Source organism: Anarhichas minor, unplaced genomic scaffold (genome assembly GCF_050575085.1).
Source record: "Anarhichas minor isolate MPS153535 unplaced genomic scaffold, ASM5057508v1 ptg000018l, whole genome shotgun sequence".
Classification (NCBI taxonomy): domain Eukaryota; kingdom Metazoa; phylum Chordata; class Actinopteri; order Perciformes; family Anarhichadidae; genus Anarhichas; species Anarhichas minor.
In genome coordinates, this window is record NW_027466464.1 from 5,640,185 (window position 1) to 5,655,713 (window position 15,529).

General features: G+C 45.9%; 1 protein-coding gene across 3 annotated transcripts in view; it reads left to right on the plus strand.

Annotated features, from left to right (window-relative positions):
• The window catches only part of LOC142953019 (gamma-aminobutyric acid receptor subunit beta-3-like), a 48,454-nt gene that overhangs the window by 17,281 nt on the left and 15,644 nt on the right, over positions 1-15,529 (plus strand). For 2 of the 3 annotated variants that reach the window (XM_076095082.1, XM_076095083.1), the window contains exons 1-4: positions 1,685-1,764; positions 1,883-1,974; positions 2,136-2,203; positions 13,382-13,602. In XM_076095082.1, the coding sequence (XP_075951197.1) occupies positions 1,685-1,764; positions 1,883-1,974; positions 2,136-2,203; positions 13,382-13,602 (461 nt within the window). Of the gene's footprint in view, positions 1-433; positions 482-1,684; positions 1,765-1,882; positions 1,975-2,135; positions 2,204-13,381; positions 13,603-15,529 lie in introns of those variants that run through there. The other variant, XM_076095081.1, reaches the window with a different exon arrangement.

Sequence of the window (15,529 nt, forward strand, 5' to 3'; positions counted from 1 at the left end):
GTGGTTTGGGTTCAAATAAACCCTCTCTGGCAGAAAGCCCCGAGGGCAAACTTCTCTCACGTGCCGACCGGTTGGAGGAGTGCGTGTGTGGGGGGTGGGGGGCTCTCCCACAGGTAAATAGACTGCCTTTCAATATTGGCCCTGCAGGCATCAGGCTGTTTTCGATGCCTGCTTTATACTGCGGATAGAAACTGAATTACACAGAACAAATAACACACACAGGGAGGGTTCATTGAATAAATGAATGCAAATTAAAAGCAATGGAAGCTTGACCTAAAACGGGCATTTTACAGCTAAATTAAATATTCATTTATAATAGATATTTGTTTGTGTTATTAGTTGCGACTGAAGTGACTAATCACCCGCCTTTAACGCGTTTCCATTGGCTAAACGCTATTCTATCATTAATGATGTCATCATCCTTTTCTTCCAGGAACGCTGTTGACGGAAACAAGAAGTTGTTCGCCATCTATGACACGAGGTAGGAAATGTCGCCACAACTACACAGACACACATTATGTATTAATGAGGTTCTGCAGCTGTGAAGGATGCGCGCACACGCAAGCGGTCCTAATTATCCGCAGAATGTCCGGCGACTTCAATATTCCTCAGCCTAAATAATCGATGGCAGAGCCCCACATTTTAGAGAAGGAATAGAGACTATTACAGGCGACTAACAGGCTAATTAATTGCAAGCATCGACTAATTGGTTGATAAATGCCACCTGTCCCTCATCGATATCGTTCGGGTCCCGCCATTTTTACAGAGAACTCATGGGAAGGGAATTGGCGCAGATGGTGTGAGGAGCACTCTAAAAAATGTCCATTTTAACAAGGCAATTTGGTGTCGGAAAAATGAATTGATTCAACTTTATTTTTCTTCTTATTTGTTTGCCTGTTTCAGTCATTTTATAGCCTAAAAAAAGTAATAAAGCTGGAACAGGTCAAATTATTAAAATAATAATAATAATGCAAAAAATGGAATAGAATCCTGAAATAAAATGTGTCCTAAATGAAAGTGAAACAAAATCTCACAAATTAAAATAAAACTAAAATATTTAAATGGGTAGCAGTTTTTTTTTGTTTTTTTTTAAGATAATTTAGGAACAGGTCACAGATTGGGGTTCATTTGCATTAGAAATAATAAGCTTTACCGGGAAAAAAAAAGAAAAAGAACCACCCTGAGTAAACAGACTGTACTGCAGCTACTGGTGGGTACTTTTTTTTTTTTTTACAGTGTAAGCGTTGAGCTTCGTCTCTCATTTGAACAAGCCGAGTGCCTTCACCGCCACCAGCAGCAGCAGCAGCGCCGCGCACCCGCCTCATCAATATGCGCTTCAGCTCCCCAACGTAAGAGCCTCTTCATCTCGCACCGCCGGAGACGGCAAAGAGAAACGCGGAGCCGGGGGGTTTTCAATGCCGGTGGAGGCGATGTCTGCCCACATTTCATATCTGACTCCATCCGCGGCGGGCTGCTGACTTTTACCCCCCTCACCTCCACCCCCCCCCCCCCCCCCCCCCCTTTTCTCAGTCGACTTTCTCCTCTCGGGCAATCAATGGATTTACTCTGATTTTCAAGAGCGCCGGGAACCGTCTCGACTGTTGCTGCTGTTATAAACAACGGGGGAAAAGAAAGGGAGAGAGAGAGAGAGGGAGGGAATAAAAAACAAAAACAGGAAGGGGTGATGTTTGCTCTGCACAGGGTCCGTCAATTCCGCGTCTTGTCCGCGCTGGTCGTCGGTTCGATTGTGTGCTGCGCGAAGAGGTGAGTGCTTTCGTCTTTTCTGTGAAGTCAAGGTTATTTGCCCGGGTTGATTGACACGGGAGTCAAGGTGATGTCCTCTCTCCCCCCTCTTCCCCCCTTGTTCCTGCTGTCATTCCAGAGTCAATGAACCGGGCAACATGTCTTTCGTGAAGGAGACGGTGGACAAACTACTGAAGGGATACGACATCAGACTGAGGCCGGACTTTGGAGGTATGTGTTGCTGCGTTTGCCTCCATCAAATGTCCCTCCACGCCTTATAGGCGGCTTTATTTTTTGCCGCCATTCACAGTGTTGTGGTCAGGTGCAGAGGTGTAGGCCTATATAAATAAATATATATATATATATATATACACATGTTTAATCTGTTCCAGGGGCCCCTGTTGCAGTCGGGATGAGCATAGACGTGGCCAGCATAGACATGGTGTCAGAAGTCAACATGGTGAGTGAATCTGCACATTGAACACTGTTTCTCATGTGTTTACTCAGCCGCATAACACACACACACACACACAAACACACACTTGCACACACGGTCCCGCTGCTTCTGTACATTGGCGCTCACAGAGTGTGATTTCCTACAGGCCAGCTTGTAATAGGGAAGTCCTGATGTAAATCCCGTCGTTTTTCCCTGGCGGGCCATTATGTGATGCCCAGATGGATGGGCTGGGTTTCCTGTAAGCAATAAAAAAACGTCTTTATCTCACACACACACACACTGCCAACACTGTGTTGGCTTACACGAGCAGAACCGCTCGGGCCGGGTGTAAAAAAGAGAGAAAGGAAGAAACACAATACAGCTTCCAACAATGCTCAGACAGCGGCTCGCTTACAGAGGGTAGATTAGAGCTGCAACGGTGTTTTTTTTTCTTTTTGCAATCAATACAGCCCACATGCAAATGCATATGCGGGACATGGAGTGAGGACAACATGGACTCCTCACTCTCTGTTGAAATGTTTTTTTGTTGTAGCAAGAAGAAAGCTCTGCTTGTTAACCTCTGGAGCCACAGTGTGTTTCAGGCGTGTCCTCCCATGAGGCCCCCACTGAGCAGAGAGCTATCAGGGCACTCTGATTGGATTTGCTAATTTGCAAGCTGGACGTGACCACGCGTTTCACGGGCCATTGCCTGCGTGCTTTTACAACAATACAGTCGAGTTCAATTCAGGCCAGTCAGGGGTGCAGTTGTTTTGCACCTCGACCTCTGTACGTGCACGCCACCACGGTGCGGGGAGCATCATTCCACACAGCGCCAGTTCCTTATTGACCGGATCTACTGAAGAGGGAAAACAAAACGCTAGATTTTTACTGCACCATGGAAAAGGATCACTATTCATCTGGTGGGAGGTGTGTGTGTGTGTGTGTGTGTGTGTGTGTGTGTGTGTGTGTGTGTGTGTGTGTGTGTGTGTGTGTGTGTGTGTGTGTGTGTGTGTGTGTGTGGGCGGGTGTTGATCAATAGTAATGACTCAATGGTTTCTTCACCCGGTGACTCCTGGCTTTGACTTTCCAGTCTCTCTCCAGCGCTCAGGGCTTTGAAACAAGAGCTCGCTGTTCTTTTGTATTTCAACTTCAACCAAAGCAACTCATAGAATTTACATTTATATACTGGTAGTTAGTTTTGGGGGGGGGGGGGGGACATAATTGCTGCCCGGGTTATATATTTTTCAAGCAAAGACAACATATTACCAATTTACAGCGACTCCGTTGTGAGGATTTGCTGTTTTTATTGTCTTATACGATAGTAAACTGAGCAAGTTGAAGACATCGACTTGGCATTGTCATTCCTTTCTGACATTTATTATGGCGTATTAATTGGTATATTCATCGTTATTTCTTCACACTTTTGATCTTGTTACTACCCTTAATCTTCCTACTTCATCTCCGTCTGTGCTTTATGTTTTGTCACCTATGTCAGTTGCAAATTAGTAGTAAGTAAATAAACAAATGTTTAAAACAATATCTTATATTTTACAATAAACCCTATTGTTTCATGAATGAAAGCTTAGTTTGCCAACAGTTCAGTCGCTAACATTAGCTTGCAAGCCAAGATTGCGATTCTCCGCAGAGCACACGAAGGCCAGGCAATCAGACGGAGGAGATCACACGTAAATAAATAGATAATTAATTAGGTCTGTTTCTCATCGCCAAGCAGTGCGCCGGGGGAGCACGCACGTGCGTCTGTGCCCGTTAGATGAACAACCCCCCTCCCCGGTTGTGATCCAGTGTTGCAGCCAAAACAAGACCGGTCAAGCTGTTTGTTGTTGTTTTTTTCGCACCAGCTTTTTGACATTTGGTGGACGCTTTTTCATCCGACGCCGGGGCCCGTCTGCGACTTTAGCATGAGGGATTTCTCCAGCGGGAAACGGATAATGAGCGATTTTGTCCCGACTGTGACAGCGCCGTGGTTTATCCACCGAGCGACACTAAACAGCACAGCCCCCGACAAATGCTGCTCCCTCTCTCTCTCTCTACTTCTTTATTTTGTCCGGCTCCATCGTGCATTAATCTCTGTAAAACTTCAGCTGCCGAATCCACTTCGCCCACGGGCATAACTGGGAAAACGTGTTTTGAAAAGTTGACAAGTACTGCTTGCTTTGCTGAAAGGAGGCCCGGATCCAATGCAGCCTGTTCCACAAGGAGCGCAGATTTGCAGAACAACGCTGCCAACATTTTAGACCTGATGTGACGCTTTCTCTCTCACACAAAGAAGGAAAAACAGAATAGTACAGCACTTTATGGTGAATCACAAGCGCGTGGAGTGATAAAAAAGTTGCGGCGTAAAGGGGCCACGTTTAGGCATCGAATGCGGTGGCTAAGGCCGAGGTGAACGGGTAGAAAATGAGTGTGAGTCAATGACAGAACTATTATTATTACAAGGTAATATATGCGTGCATTCGTGCATGTGAATGTGACAATGTGGAACAGAGAGAAGAGTGATTGACCCTTGTTATGGGTCGGAATCAAACATAGAAACAGATGCTTAGTCTATGCGGGTCAAAGAAGTACTACATTAGGGACTGTACACAAATCAAGCACAGAATCTCACCGGATCTTTATGGATATAAGCAATTAAATGATATCGCTACTGATAGTCACCGCTTCTTCACTTTAATCTGCATTGTAACAGAAGGTAAATCTCCTTTAGTTACTAATAATAGTTGTGCCCGCTCAGTACTATATTTTGAGATCTTAGACGGAGGGTCCAAAGGGAATCCTGATAACGCTGGGGCGAGCCATGCTTTTTAAAACGTGAAATATTAGACCCAACCCCCCCTCATCGCCCCGATAATTGCCTCTTAATCTCAATATTGCTGATTATGAGCAAAGTTTTGCTGACATTCACCTGACCCTGCGAGTTAATTTCATTAACCCATGCAGACCGAGTCGAAAACGATCTCTGCAGCCCTGGGAATTCAACTGGACGTAACACACCAGACCGGAGACGTAAAGGGAAGCGGAGGACTGTAAGATCTAAAGATTTATTGAGCGCCTGAGCGAAACACAAAAGAGCAGAGAGAGAGCGAGGGGGGAGGATGGGGGAGAGGCAGAGAGGGGAGGCGGGAGCCAATCGAAACACCCCGCGAGAGCTCGCGAATGCGACATCTGGCTCCGGCCCTGAGGAATCCACCTGGCGGGGCAGGTCGACCCAGAGTCCGCTCACTCCGGCGCCTTTTCGCGGGGCGCTGGGGGCCTCCTGCGCTGGCAGATGCTGAAGCGTCTGAGAAAGGCGCACTAATTACCTCTGAGGTTTGTTTGTGGTTGCGCGCCGGGGGCCCTCCGACGCATGCTAGGACGAGATCAGAGCGAGGCGAAATAGATCTGTGTGCTGTACTTTCGCAAATGGATCCCTTTGAAAGATGTGTGGGGAGCTTTTTAAAAAAAAAGGCTGTTTTGGCTGTTCACACCAGCCCGTGATCCGCACCTCATGATCAGAATTATGGGTGGGGGGTGGGGGGGGGGGCATTAAAGACGGTTGGCGCTCCTCGCGTGGGGAAAAGGTCAGAGTCGGTTGCTGTGAATGTAGTTTGCAGCAACAGGCTGAACAAGCTAGTCATCCGTACACCCACGGCTGCGTGTGGGTGTCAAAAAGAAGAAGAAAAAAAAATCTGTCATTATGGAGAGGTGAAAGGATCTCTCTCTCTCTCTCTCTCTCTCTCTCTCTCTCTCTCTCTCTCTCTCTCCAAATGTTCCCGCTGCCTGTTTTTTTTAATTTTTCATCATTTGCACCAGTAAGAAAACAAGTCCATAAAGTACAATGCAGTCACCAAGGTGTCCACAGACTGTCCGCTGCATTACATACATCTTGGAATCAGACATTGCCTATGCACAAACGTTGACCCTAATTATTTGTATATGGTCTTCCAGCCATGCAAAAAAAAGAGCAGATCTTTTTTTTTTCTTCTGTGGGCTCTGAGTGTGGCTTAATATACCCCCGTGTCTTTTATCCGGCATCCGGCTTCCTGCCTGATGGAATGTAATTGGCCTCAGGAGAGAGCGCGCTGCAGGGTGAAGTGATGAGCACGGGAGTTTCAGAGTAAGCGGAGCTGGCACTTCCTGGTTTGCGCTGCCCGACCGGCCGGCCGAGAGGACGCGCGATTCGCCGCCAATCTGCCGGCTCTAGCTCTACGCTGTAACGGATAGGGCAGCTCTATGAAGAGGGAGCACTACACGAAGTGGTATCAGATGTCCACTACACAATTATCATGGACAAAAGAGTTCATTATAGCGATGTTTGCGCAGTATATGTGGAAAATCAAAAAAATCTAAGTGTACCAGTTGAATCCATCTATAGCTTTGTTTATTGTACGTTGTGTCTGTTGTTTTCTGCACTCAAATAGGTGGAGAGATATTCCTTTTTTCTTCTGAGGCCTGTGTCGGATGATATCTAATCTAAAATAAATAAATAAAGCATCCTGCACTCACACTTTGCATTTTCCTAAAATCCAAAGATAAGGGCCAACGCAAAAAAATTGGGCAAATGTCATGTCACATGAAAAAATAAAATTCTTAAAAATATATTTTAGTGTAAGTGAAAGAAAATCTTCAAGGGAATGTATGTGATATATACCAATAAAAAAATGATTGTGTACTTCAGTGTCACATATTCACATATCATAACATATTAGACAGTGAGGAAATGATCCTTTATATTGAAGACCAACGCTGTCATTTGGAGACAAAAAAACAAAAGCCCAGCTCAATAAGGGGCAGAGCTATTTTTACCATTCTATAGCGGCAGCAGGAGGGGTAAAAGGAAGTCGCTGAGGGATTCCCCCGCACTGCAGTGATATACCGCCTCGGGGTCCATCCCGAGGGAGGGCTCCAAAATTACACTGAAGTGACTCAAATTGCTTTACATGAACGTGGGGTTCATGCGGAGTAGATGGTGATTACATATATCACTGGTTTTCGTTCCTCTCCCACACCGAGATGTGAAGTTCGGCCGTTTATTATTTCTCACGGAAAGCGGCTTCGACACGTGTCGCCTAATTATGAGGCGGTGAGAGATGCTAAACGTCTGTACTCTGAGAAACTGCAACACCAGCTCTCAGCAAGTGACTCTGCTTCTGTCTGGAGAGGCCTCAGACAGATCACCAACTACAAGCCTAAAACCCCCCACTCCATGAATGACCTCTGCCTGGCAGACGAGCTGAACGAGTTCTACTGCAGATTCGAAAGACAATGGGACAGTCCTGACTCCATCCCCCACAGCTCCATCAACCAGCCCCAGACCACCAGGTCCCCCTCCCCCAGCCCAGCAGGGGCCCATGCCTCTGTATCACCCATCCCAGTGTCCCCTCCCCAGTGTCGACTCTCTCTATTCTGGAGAGTGACGTCAACAGGCTTTTTAAAAAACAGAACCCCCGCAAAGCAGCCGGCCCGGACTCTGTCTCCCCCTCCACCCTGAAGCATTGTGCTGATCAGCTGTCTCCGGTGTTCAAAGACATCTTCAACACCTCCCTGGAGACATGCCACGTACCAGCCTGCTTCAAGGCCTCCACCATTATCCCCGTCCCCAAAAAACCAAGGATCACAGGACTTAGCGACTACAGGCCCGTCGCCCTGACCTCTGTGGTCATGAAGTCATTTGAACGCCTAGTCCTGTCCCACCTAAAAACCCTCACTGACCCACTCCTGGACCCCCTGCAGTTTGCCTACAGAGCCAACAGGTCTGTAGATGACTCAGTCAACATGGCCCTTCACTTCATCCTCCAGCATCTGGACTCCCCAGGAACCTACGCCAGGATCCTGTTTGTGGACTTCAGCTCTGCCTTCAACACTATCATCCCGTCTCTGCTGCATGACCAGCTCTCCCAGCTGCACATGCCCGATTCCACCTGCAAGTGGATCACAGACTTCCTGTCTGACAGGAAGCAGCACGTGAAGCTAGGAAAACACGTCTCAGCCTCTCGGACCATCAGCACCGGCTCCCCCCAAAGCTGCGTTCTTTCCCCTCTTCTCTTCTCCCTGTACACCAACAGCTGCACTTCCAGTCACCAGTCCGTCAAGCTTCTGAAGTTCACGGATGACACCACCCTCATTGAACTCATCTCTGGTGGGGATGAGTCCGCCTACAGGTGGGAGATTGACCATCTGGTGACCTGGTGCGGTCTGAACAACCTAGAGCTCAACGCTCTAAAGACAGTGGAGATGGTTGTGGATTTCAGGAAGAATGCAGCCCCACCAGCCCCTATCACCCTGTGTGACTCCCCCGTCGACGCGGTGGAGTCCTTCCGCTTCCTGGGCTCCATCATATCCCAGGACCTCAAGTGGGAGCTGAACATCAGCTCCATCACTAAAAAGGCTCAGCAGAGGATGTACTTCCTGAGGCAGCTGAAGAAATTCAACCTGCCAAAGACAATGATGGTGCACTTCTACAGAGCCATCATTGAGTCCATCCTCTGCTCCTCCATCACAATCACCACCAAGGACAAGGGCAGGCTGCAGCGCATCATTCGCTCTGCCGAGAGGGTGATTGGCTGCAAGGACCCTGAAGCGAGCAAGAAGGATTGTAGCCGACCCCTCTCACCCTGGACAAAAACAGTTTGTGCCCCTTCCATCTGGTAGGAGGCTGAGGTCCATCAGGACCAAGACCTCACGCCACACGAACAGCTTCTTCCCTTCCGCAGTCGGGCTCATTAACAGAGCCCAGGTCCCCCACTGACTCTGTCATCCCCAGGACAAATTCCTTCCCTCCCTACTACTCCCCTGCACATTCCTTCATATTTACATACACTTGTCACTTTTACATTACACTTGTTTACAGTCCTGTTATCTGTTTGTCGTGCACTTTATTTTATATTCTTTTAAATTTGATTGTAAATTTTAATATGTCTATTTCTTGCACTGTTGATTGTTGTTCATTGTTCAATGTTATTGTCTAATGTTATGCGCCACCTGCCATGACAAATTCCTTGTATGTTACATACATTGGCAATAAACGGACAAACAATGTGAGCGGGATGTTTCCTCATAGCGGCGGTATCATGGCGCGGCAGTCGGTGCACCGGCACCGCAGAGAGAGAGAGAGAGAGGGGGAGAGAGATTAAATTGAATATGGGTCAGTTCGCAGCCAAGACCCTGCTTATCTGAATTCTCACACAGCCTGAATGAAAAGCGATTACCCAGTTGACTTAATTGAATAATTGGGGCTTGCTGGAAATCATCTCCACTGGTCACTCTCGTTATCTCTTGCTGAAAAACATATGCTAATAACCCCACCGGCAGTGGCGCAGCTGTGGGAATTCATGTGCTGTTGGGAGGGGTTGTCAATAATTCATAATCCACAGACCTAGTTCATAGAAAACCAGAGTCCCCCTAGTCGCAGAGCAGGTACTGCAAAGCTGCACCCATCATCTGAAATTCGATTCGATTGTCTCCATGCAACATTGACGAGGGCTCCTTCGGCGCGTGTTTGTACAGGCTAAACGGTTAATCTGAATCATTTATGCCCCATGTGTGCGCTGTTGCCGCTCACTCGCTGCGCTGCCCACATGCTGACACTGAAATGCACACCGAGAGTGGGACACCGCTCTAGGGGCTGGGAAGAGTGATGTGATAAGGGGTCAAAACGAGGCAATGTGAAAGTGACATTAGTCATTTGTAAGGATTGATGGGGGGTAAAGCTATGGTGGTGATGGAGGAGATGGGCTGTGATCAATCCACATTGACCCCCTTAATGAGGCTGTGACTGACATTGTTGCCCTTTATGTCATAAAATCCTGGAAATTGACATGGATTTATTCACTTAAAGGAACAGAGGAATGGTTGACTCCATGTCTTCATCGGCCAGAGCTGTACAGTGTATATATTGCTTTACTGCAGTGACTGTCTGTGATCGTCCGGTCCAAATTGGGGTGAGGCGACATCCAAACTAACCTGACCAGCCAGATGGTTTGTTGAACAGAACCATCTGAGAAGCCGTCATTGGAAACCGTTTGGGGAAAAGCGGGCACTTTAAAAAAAAATATGATGTGGCAGATGATTGGATGAACCATCTGTCTATCAAACTCTTGCCGAAATGAGTTGAAAACATCTTTCTGTTGCAAAAAAGCCTTCAGTACCGTACTCTGAAGTTCTGGTATGACTGAACTAACTTGTGCTCGGTTCCACCTTGGGTAGGAGGATCTCAATAGTAGGGGCCTTAGGTCCTCTGCTACTATGGAATCAAGAGAAAGTAGTCCCTGTTGTATAATGGCTGGATTAACCTGCCTGGGGCCTCTGCAGCCACAAAAAGAGCTGTTGGGCACCTGTTCCCCCGCTTCCTCCCACTCAGTGTGCATTTTGTCACTTTCAAGAACCTATTAAGTGCAGTTTACACAACAGACTACCTCAGCAGCTTCATTGTATTTCCCCCACAGCCCCAACCAGGACTGTAAAGGACCATAAAGTTCAAGAGGGACAGATTTGAGAAAGAATTGTCATAATTGAAGCGGAGACGTCCTGACTTTTAGTCCCTGGAATTGGTCCAGCTCCAAAGCAGCCTCCGACATTTCCTATAATGCAACTCAATAGCATCCTTTATTAGGCCCCCTGCCTCTTAAACCCCACACCCAAGCTTCTTGTAGGATATGTTTTGGTGTCAAACCTAAACCGAGAGGAGGTTTTTAGGACACGTAAAAGCTTCAAATTCACAAGAGGCCTATTTTCTGACGTATTTTATGTCTCAGAAAAAAAATGTTAGAAATGTCTTAACCACAGACCTTATTGCAGGCATCAAAACCAAAAACCCATTCAAAAAACCCATTGACGCTAAAATGAAGGAACAGGAGGAGCAAATATGTTGACGAATTCCAGGGGTTTAGGACGCTCTATTACAGCTGTTTTAACAAGCTGACTGGTACTCCTGATGACAAGTAAACGTAACTTCATAAGCTAAATTGGTGGCGTGCCCCTTGAAGTCTCATATAGTTTCAGGAGCTATGAGTTTAAGGTGCACATTCCCGAAAAAGTTTGCAGTTAATCTTTTTACTGTAAACCAATGGAGGTCATGATAAAGCAATCCAGCCCTGTCTGCTGCAGTTACAGTACTGTACTGTAATATTTGAGGTGTCTTTACTCATTAATTGGTAAAATGACCAGTGGGATTTTTAAGGAAAGACACTGTCTGCCACACATACCTCTGGGGCCGCAACTTCTGATCATTTTCATCATTGATGGATCCATTAATCAATCAACTTTATTGTTCGATTGATAAAGCATTTTGATTTTAAAAAACAACAGAATATCGTGAAAAATGGTTCCCAGTGCCCATGATGACGTCTTAAGATTGCTTGTTTTATATAATGATATAAAAGAGAGAGAAGCAGCAAATCCTCAAATCACAAAATGTAATTGCTATCGTAATACCACATTTTTTGGAATATTAGTATATTCCCACATGATTGGTAATAACTGGCCACAAGCAGAATGGCTCCATCACTATGGCTTTGGCTGCGGACACCAAACAGGTCCTGGTTCCACCACGGTACATTTATGGCTCAGTGCCAGTGAGCTTTCCTCCTCATGCTGGGGGACCAATCTGGATCCTGTGCTGACTAAGAGCTTCCCTGTTCACTCTGTGCACTCACCAATCCTGGAAAACATGCTCATCGAGTATGAAGAAAAAGAAGAATAATAAAAGGAATAAATAATTAACACGCAGCCATAATCGTGTTTCATTCTCTTCTCTCCTGCAAATGCAAAAACCTCAAGTGTTTTCTCGGCTCTGGTAATAACACAGTGTTGAGACAAATAACTACCACGGTTACGTAATCTGCATTTTTTGTTTTGGGAAGCCGTGCTCGTAGCAGTGGCCGTTTTAATCCTTGTTTTATTTAAATTGTTTTTGTTTGGGGCGAACCTGAAATCTGCAGCACCGACGGACATGTGTGCCTTTGCCGGTGCCAGCTCAGCTGGTTTCATTTCAACGCCACAGCGGGCAAGATCATGGCACGGCCCAGAGAGAGGGAGGGGGAGAGGGGGAGAGAGGGAGAGAGAAAGAGAGAGAGGTGCAGACAGACTGAGAAATACAGAAATAGAGAAGAGAGACTGTTAGCTTGGGTAAGTGGATTATGTGATGTGGAGGGAAGAAGGGAGGGGCTCTGTCCTCTATCGCCGCTGCTGCTTCCGTTCTGCTCAAATACTACTTGAATCAAGGCAAAAACACAAACATATTTCTTACCGCCCTATTTTTCTTACACAACCGTCCTAAAAAAATGCTCGATATCCCAGAACTGATAGTATCTCCATGGCTGGATGTGCGTCTTGCCAATGCTTATGTGGTTTAGGTGCCAGATAGCGAGGGTTTGTCACAGAGACCGATACAAAGACTCTCCAAAGCGTACATGTTTGCAAACACGTAAGTGATTTTCAGACCAAACCAATAATTAACTCTGCTATGAAGACCGTTTGTAGAATGTAGTTTGAGGTGACTTATAGGAGAATAGTCATTGACTGATGACCATTTTGGGGGTTGTGGAAATCCCTATTAGCTTAAGAAATCAGAGATGATCTCAGAGGATAGAACAATAAAGTGTCACTGAAGCTACGCATTTCCATTTGGGTCCCATAAGGAGTGGAAATAACAGTAGCTTAGCATTTAGCAAAACTGCATGAACAAAAATCAAAGTAAAGAAGGCATTGGATATTAATAGTTGACAATATTTTAATGTATTTGTGAGGAAAACAAATCTCTGGAGTCCGCCTATTTGATTAAATGAAAGGCAACATATGTTTAAAAATCTGTTGGGCTCCATTACAGTTCAGCTCTCAGGCTCTGTGAATCACTGCTTATACTGGGAATATGCTACTGTTGATAGAATAGGTGAAATTTTCCACTAAGGCTGCAGCTACATGAGTCAGTCAGCATGTCCACGCTTGTTGTACAATGGCACATTACTGTATGGGGGGGGGGTTTGGCTGCAGCGTGTGGACCACTTGGCCCACACTCTGTCCAGCTTGTAGGAGGCTGTGGGACATCATATAAATATTAGGAGCACTAACAGCAGGGAATGGGCAGAGTTAATATTTCAGAGCGGTTAATATTTGCTTTGGAGGTCTGCAGTGTCTGTATAATTTAAATAAACGTATGTATCAGCTGTGACCTACTCTTATTGTCTCTTCCCGTGTTTGTCTCCACAGGACTACACGTTGACCATGTATTTCCAACAGTACTGGAGGGACAAGCGTCTGGCCTACATAGGAATCCCCCTCAACTTGACCCTGGACAACAGGGTCGCCGACCAGCTCTGGGTCCCCGACACCTACTTCCTCAACGACAAGAAGTCGTTCGTCCACGGAGTCACCGTCAAAAACCGCATGATCCGCCTGCATCCGGACGGAACCGTTCTCTACGGGCTCAGGTGGGTTCTGCTTTGCCATCTGCACGGGCCTCCCCCTATTTGCCCAAATTTAGAATTGGAAAAAGTAAGAAAAAGGGTGGCGAAATTCTCTATATTTCTTTAATCGTCAACAAATCCTAAGACGGTGCAAAGACCAAAACCAAAAAAGAACTGATCCGACCATATGTTAGTCCTCAGTGCTATAGAGCTCCATTTTTGCCCCAAAACTATTAAAAACACATCATCACTTCATTACCATGAACCTTGGCACTGCAGTTTATTTTGAATTCCACACACACTCTACTGCTGCCGGAGATTCTCCAAACGTGTATTAATCCACAACTGAAAATAGTCCCCAACAAATACACTATTTCCTCCAGTTTGAGTAACATCTGCTAAAAGATAGTGTTTTAGAAAATATCTCAGCCTTCTTTACAAATAAAACTTTATACTTGTGATCGGTTTCACCGATGGCTTTGGGGCTGTGGGTCACAGTCAGAGAAGGGAAGTAAGAAGGTATTGGGGGGCGCAAAAACACGCTTGTGTACAATAAGAAAAACAGAAAGAACCTAACTGACTCGACATGTAACTATTTGTTGTGTTTTTCAGTGTAGTGCCGGAAGTGAGTTTATGTAATCTATAATATATAATGTGCGATTTCTGGGCCATGCAATCGAGCAACACTCCCCACAACAGGCAACAAAGTGAAGCTCGGGGCCAAGAACGTTCTCTGACGTTTCCCAGTGTCAAGTTCATTCTATGTGTTTAAAGCCCTGTTACGGCACCACAGTTGCCCCTGTTGAGAACTTGGCAGTTGTCTGCTGCTGGCCGCTGAGCAGCCAGAGGATTACGTGTCGTGCTCAAGGGCACCCCGGCATTAGATGTTTAAGGGAGGGAGGGTGCAGCCGGAGATCACCCATGAAATGAAGTCTGAACAGGTTGGACGGTGCCCTAATGCAATGTGAAGCTTGCAGCTGTTGTTTGATATTTGTTTCATAAAGCCCTTGTTTTGAATTTCCATTGATCTTTTCGACAGGCAGGTTCAGACGAGTTAGTGAGACCTATGAATATGGATGCCTGCTTTGAATTATTAGAGTACAGAGACAAAAAGTGTGTGTGTGTGTGTGTTTGCACGCATACTTGCATGCTTGCGTTTGCATCCGTCAGTGTTCATACTTTACAGTCATACAGTCGTGCTTGATTATGCAAGTGGAGTTCATAGCACTTAGCCTGGTGGGCTACTTATAGGCCTGTCAATGCTTTTCAAGACATCAAAGGCAGAGGGAGATGTGTGACGTGGTGTTTGTGATATGAGCTGTTCAATAAATGGATGCCAGGTAAGGCTGAGTAACATGCTGAATACAGAGTCACATCATGGTATCCAAGATTTGTTAGGGCTGCGACTACCGATTATTATCAATACATTAATCATTTACTTTATAAACTCTATCAACATCACAGCATATGTATTACTTCACATACTCTAATGGCCATTTTGATTATATGTCACTCTTCATCACAGTGGAGTTGTCACCTTGCTGCTACATGTGAGCGGCTAGTTAGCTCGCTAATTGCCAGCTAGCTCTGGTTGGCTAGAGCAACCAAGTAGAGGTGTATTCATGAAAGAGCACACCTTTCAATAACTCTGAATTAACCAGCTAACGTTAGCTGCAACCGGTAACACTAGCTCTTTGCTTTGATGGGCCACATAGCTAGTTAGCAGGCTGGGTAGGTAGCATTTTCAACCTTTTTAAGCTAAATAAAAGGATAAGTTAGTTAGTACTGTGTTTATTTACAGTAACAGTACTACTTGGTGTATTCAGAATTACTTTGACATTGTTGCTCTGGCTAACAGGAGCTAACTGGCTACATTTTGTAGCATTTGTGAAGCTTAAGAGAGAGAGGTAGGGGTGGTGACTGCTGACAACACCACTGTCATGAAAAGAGG